Consider the following 6,230-nt stretch of genomic DNA (forward strand, 5'->3'; position numbering starts at 1 on the left):
GTAAAGATCGGTTTATTACCAATACAAATCACACCCAGTTATTGAACACCGTATACACAACACAGTAAATATATATATATATATATATATATATTTTCACGGTATAGTATCAGTATACATCTTTTCCTTTTTAGCGGAATTAGCAGGTCTTTTCAGCGGCCGATCCCATTTTCGTGTGCCAACCCATGTAAAGCTATTTAGATTCCCTCACACAGTCAGCCTTGGATTGGCTTAGTCCTGCCTTTCGACAACCTTTCTTCCTTTAACACAGTCCATTAATCGACCCTTGCGGCACCATCTTGACTGAGTGCGTGGTCAACTTAGCTTTTCAAATCTTTCCAGCACCTTGATTGAAAACAAAAATGCAATCTTTGTGGGCCGATACTCTGGTCTCTACCATGGCAGGTTAGCATCCCTGAGTAGGAAGTGATGTCTCGGTACCTGAACTCTAATTATGGGTCCTGAGCATCTTTCCATTTCCCCTCTACCTGACATTCAATCCATCATCTTATAAACGATACCAGTTCTAAGGTTAAGGTGGCAATTACCTACAAAAGTGTCTGTATGTGTACCTTACCACACTTCCAAATCATACACACAAAATGTAAAATAATCAAACATACAAAAATATTCCCCCAAAACCATAGGTATATGTACATATAGAGATTCATGCTTAAAGGGAACCTGTCACCAGCATTTCACCTATTAAACCAGCAATACCTGGTGGTAGTGGGAGAAAAATCAGTTCTATATAACCTATAATTGTCTTCTTAGTCGGCTCTATAGCTTTAGTATTCAGTTTTTTAGTGTTCCCACACTGTATGCTAATGAGCATAAAAGAGTCAAATCTTCATTCCTCAAGTCTTTCCGAGTTACTCCGTCTCCTTACTTTTGATTGACAGCTCCTCGCCTTCCCCCACACAAAATCCCACGCTTGTACATTGATGTCTTCTTCTGGTGTGTGCGCACAAAGAGACACCAGATTATTACGATAAAACCGTCCGGGACAAGGCATTCTGCCAAAACGCGTGTCGGGTCTGACGTCTCTCACTGCAGGAGCAACATCATAGGTATGTTTCCATCCCCTTCATGCAAAACTGCTTAGGCCTTTTCTTCTATGTGGAGATTGAGCTGATTGCTCCCAGAGCACCCTGGACTATAAGAAGGGCTGTGCCCCTCCCTACAATGCCTGAGCCTTGTTGTCGTTATCCTAGTCTGTCTATGCAAATGGTCTCCTAAGTGTTTTCCAGTTTCCAGTGTTTCCCGTTCCTGCTACCTGTAACCTGTATCCCTCGCTATCCTGGTCAAGTGCCGTGTTGAGCTGAAGTTCCACGCCTGGCTGCGTTCCACACCTGGCACCTGCCTGTCTGAGCTACCACAGGTACACTATACGAACTATAGACTGTGACCTGCGTCCTGTTGGCCAGCTGCCATACCGTCAAGGCGGTACGGCCCAGTGGGTCCACATACCCAACGTGACACACGCAGTACAGACATCAAAGAGATTTCACTTGACTGTGAACATGTAATTTATGGCCTACTTCACACCTAAACGCCCCAGTTGTGGTTGGTCATTTCAACCCTTCACAACCTGGTGGGGCACACAAGGCTAGCAATATGGCCTGAGCCAGCACATGCAAAACATTTAATATTACTAAATTTAATAAATGTTCTGTTGGACTTAGGGCAGTTAACAGTGTGTAATATCTTAAAATACTGCATTTCTAGGGACGCACCTCTAATTATCATGCGCTTACATTTGCATAACACTTTCCTAACATTGTTAACTTTCCTATTTCTGGATGGGATCAAGATTTGGGAGATCTGATCCATCACTCTTTCTACTCCCCCTCTTTGCCCTGTAGAGGGCAAACTTACTACGGAACCATGCCTTGACTTTAGTAAAAAAGACAAGTCCGGTAACATTTTTGAAAAATCCTTTATGACGTTTTGCATACGGACTACCAATTGTGACCTAACAGCAAGCTCATCATTCAACTTGGCAATGATCACATCTGTAGATGCCGCCTTATCCTTAAATGCATTGATCACAGGGTAAGACTCAGTTAGCTGTGCATCAATATCATCACCATGATTTCTTAAATCTATCACCTCCGATTCCAACATGCAAATTTGCTTATCTCTAATAATTTTATATATGGCATTCTCTGCCAGTTGTCTCTGAAGCGGGTTTGTGCTTTGCACATTGTTGACACAACTCTGGCTGTGAAAATTTGGGGAATCACTCTTAACTTCTGAGTGATCATGCTTCCACATCTCCTCATACGCACAGATAAGTTTAGCGAGCATGTGGAGCTGTTTGGAGGTTTTATTAAAAACACTCCATTTGCTAATGCACAACTTATTGTGTGAATAAGCCTCGTCCAGTATAGTGGACCACAGCATTCCTGCTGACTTATATGTAGTGGTGGGGGCTGGATTAAAAGTGGTCTGTTTCGCAAGGTGTTTAAGTGTGGAAAACTCCTTACTTACTCTTCCAGAAGTCATCTCAGTCTGTGTTCTCTTCCCTGTCCCTTGCTGCTTGAAAAAGGTCCTTTTGCACCGGAACGCCCTTTCCTGACCAGCTGGACTTCACCCGAAAGACACCGACTTCGATACATCTGAAGACTCTCGATCGCCCAATGATTTTTCGCCGTAGAGAAGCAATGTTAATACCCTAGAAAAACAATTAATAACTTAGGTTCACTGTTTCCAATTCTATCCTAAATTAAGCATTAAATAAAATTGTGCTACTCGTCCGAACTTCAAGGTCTAGGCGCACAGTATCACACAACGCTTCACTGTGTATGTATGTTAACAGTCCACGCCTCTCCACCTATCTTAGTTCACGTTTTAACACAATTTTATTGTACAAAACACAGAAATAAATTGAAAACAGTATGGGTCTGGCTTGCCAAATGTTATATGGCTGGTAATTAATGGGGTTCACTGGCTAGTGTCACCCATTATTTCTACCTCCTTTTATTAGGATCACTAGGGTTATGCCTAGCTTCCCTACTTTTTTATTTTGTATGAAGCTATCTATTTGCCTTGCTACTAAGTGTGTGAGTGTGCGGTGATTCACGACACACTGTATAGTAAAGATAGGTTTATTACCAACACAAATCACACTCGGTTATTAAACAGTATACACAACACATTAAATATATATCTTCACTGTATAGTATCAGTATGCCTCAATACATATAATAACTTAATATGTATTGAGTATACTAACACTACACGTGGCACAGTATTACAAGAAGATATTACAATACTATCCTAATACCCACCCACGTACCTAAACATACATAGAAGATTGCGTGAGTGTACTGTATTTTATATGTCCCATCCCCACCTGGCTCTAACTGTCCCTGTTATTAATGTGTATACTGCTGGGGTAAATAGAGAGGTTTGTCCAAGGGAAGTGAAGAGTTAAGTACCAGGGGAACATTGTAGGCTAAAAAGGGTTAAACCAGGGGAATATGCAGGTTGTGCAAGGGTTAACCAATGTGCAGGCTAGGGGAGGTAAAGGGTTACCAGGGGATGTGCAGGTAATGCAGGAAAGGGTTACAGTACAGAAGTTGAGGTATTGTAGTGTAGGGTTAATACAGCTTCTGCTGTATTTGTGTGTAAAGGAGGAGGTTAATGTGAATGTGCAGGGCTAGGGAAGGTTTGAGGGTGTCAGGCTATGCGAGATTTAAGCGTTAATGCTTGTTGTCCAGGGGTAGAAGAGTTAAGTGCAGCTGTTGCTGCACACGGATAGTTAGGCTTCGTTGGTGGCGGTGAGCTGATCGTTGGTGGAGTGGTGAGTCAGTGGAGGAGATTTACTCCGTTGGTGGTGGGAGCGGCAAGAGAGAACGCGCACCAGGGCAGGGCTATTTAAGCTCCGCCGTGTACTCAATTCTGAGCCAGGCACAGGTACAATAGTGCCACTCGCTCCCATCTCACATGGGTCAGCGCGGAGATTTGATGTCAGCGCGGTGATTTGATGTCACCGGCTGACACATAAACGCATGGGGGGGGGGGTAGACAGCATGCCGGGTGGCTGAGTGGGAAGGCAGAATCTCCTGTCTCCTAACTGTCTCCTGTCCGGTTTTGTCTGGTGAAATTTCCCATGACCAGGGCTGTTTCTACAGCTCAGGTTCATGGGACACAGATACATTTATATGTGTGTGTATATATATATATAAAATCTAAGGGGACACTTCTCTTTACAATCAACTTTTTCAGATTTTGTAGCTTATGAAATTCATGATCATTTGGTAGCTATGAAAGACACCTCCACTCTTAGAAACAGTTGACATAAATGAGTGCCATTATGTACTAACAATATTCTCTGGTTATTGTATATTTTCTATTTGCTGATTTCCTTTACATCAACTTTGCACAGATTTTATCTTCGAGTGGAAGAAATTTAATATCTACGCACCAAGAGTTCAGTGGGTCCTTGTTATGTGCTTCATAACCTTTTTTGGTACCTTGGCCGTGGAGTTCAGACACTGCAGGTTTGAAATTATTTGTGTTGAAAACCAGCAGCACCAAGAGATCTTAAACAGCATGTCAGAAAACATGTCTGATGTCTCTGAGTATCAAACAGACCAGTTATGATATGGACCCACATAACCAGCACCAGAATGTGCAGAATATGAACTGAAATGTTTCTACAACAGATCTGAAATGTGAATATAACTAAAGACTATAAAGACAATTCACGTGGTTCTAAAACATCAGTGTTACCCAAATTATCTTTTTGAAACAAAAACTCTATTTGAAGCTTCAAAAATCCCTTTGTTTCAATTATTGTTTGGAAATGTGAAGAAAATCCAATTGCAAGTTTGGAACAAGAATTCTTTTGGAAAATGGTGTACCTACCAAAAAGGCTTGGTACACCAAATGGGACCACCCGGTACCAAACTTAACCTTGCCCTCCCCTACTCTGGAGTCTTGAAGGTCAGCAACCAACCAAGTCACCTTGTGCTTGATTTATACCCCTGTATCTGCATACAGCACAAGTGCATTTCTGACGCATTGCACTACAGACACTTTTGCTGCTAGAGCACCTATTTTGACACTTGTAACAGAAGCGTTAACTAAATTTTGGGGCATCTATTGGATGATTGTGGTTGTGAGGGTGAAGTTGACTGGTATGTATGTGCAGGTGGCCAATCAAGGGCTTTCACCACGAAGTTAGGGCACTATGCGCTAGAAAATTTACAGCTCTAAATCTGATTGGTTGCTATGAGCAACACTTCAGTATTTTCATAAATTAGGACCAATATGAGCTAGTAAATTAATGATTTACCTGCGCGAAATCAAAAACATCTATACGCATCTACAATTTGATTTAACATAAAATGTTACACAATGAATTTTCCGAGTTTTCTGTGAACGCCATGTTCTAGAGTGTTAATGATCTTGTTCTTAAACTGCTTCTATTGTTTACGTAAAAGAATATTCTGCTATTTCCAAAATGGAAATTGCATTTTAACTAGATTAATCCAGGCACTCTTACAAAGGAAAAAGTACATATAGTTACAGTATATTAAAATGTTATATTTGAAAGAGCTATGTTTTCTTCAGTGGAGATATATTCCTGTTAGGCCTCATGCACACAACCGTAATTTTCACTCATTCACCCACTCATTTCTATTGGCCACGAACACCTTTCCGTTTATATTTACGGCTGTGTGTCTGGGCCATAGAAATGATCCGCAAATTATAGAACACGTCCTATTCTTGATCACAATTGCGGACCGGACTCGCCCATAGCCGTCGAATTCCATATTTGAGGACAGTAAAAACCTTTACGATCGTGTGCATAAGGCCTAAGATGCACATGTAATTTTTAGTGATGTGAAAATCCTTCTCAATTATGATAAAAGTGATCAATTAAAGGGTAACTAAACGTTCAACAAACTTCTGACATGTCATAGTCACGTCAGAAGTTTTGAATGGTGGGGTCCAACCACTGAGACCCCCACCAATCGCTAAAACGAAGAGGCAGAAGTGCTCGTGCTTTTTCCAGAAATCAAGGTAGCGGTGTACGGGCTCAATAGAAAGTCTATGAGCCCGTACACCGCTACATCAGCTTTCCAGAAAAAGCCAAACAGCAATGACGTGGCTCAGCGCTCGCACGAGCGCTTCTGCCGCTTCGTTTTAGCGATTGGTGGGGGTTTCAGTGCTCGGACCCCCACCCATCAAAACTTCTGACATGTCACTATGACTAG

At 41.8% G+C, this 6,230-nt stretch overlaps 1 protein-coding gene across 2 annotated transcripts in view; it reads left to right on the forward strand.

Moving 5' to 3' along the window:
• The window catches only part of TMEM150C (transmembrane protein 150C), a 211,341-nt gene extending 205,362 nt beyond the window's left edge, over nucleotides 1-5,979 (forward strand). For both annotated transcript variants that reach the window (XM_075849834.1, XM_075849835.1), the window contains exon 9: nucleotides 4,394-5,979. In XM_075849834.1, the coding sequence (XP_075705949.1) occupies nucleotides 4,394-4,611 (218 nt within the window). In that variant the 3' untranslated portion in view covers nucleotides 4,612-5,979. The remainder of the gene's footprint in view (nucleotides 1-4,393) is intronic.
• Nucleotides 5,980-6,230: the final 251 nt, after the last annotated feature.

This window comes from Rhinoderma darwinii, chromosome 1 (assembly GCF_050947455.1).
Source record: "Rhinoderma darwinii isolate aRhiDar2 chromosome 1, aRhiDar2.hap1, whole genome shotgun sequence".
Classification (NCBI taxonomy): Eukaryota; Metazoa; Chordata; class Amphibia; order Anura; family Rhinodermatidae; genus Rhinoderma; species Rhinoderma darwinii.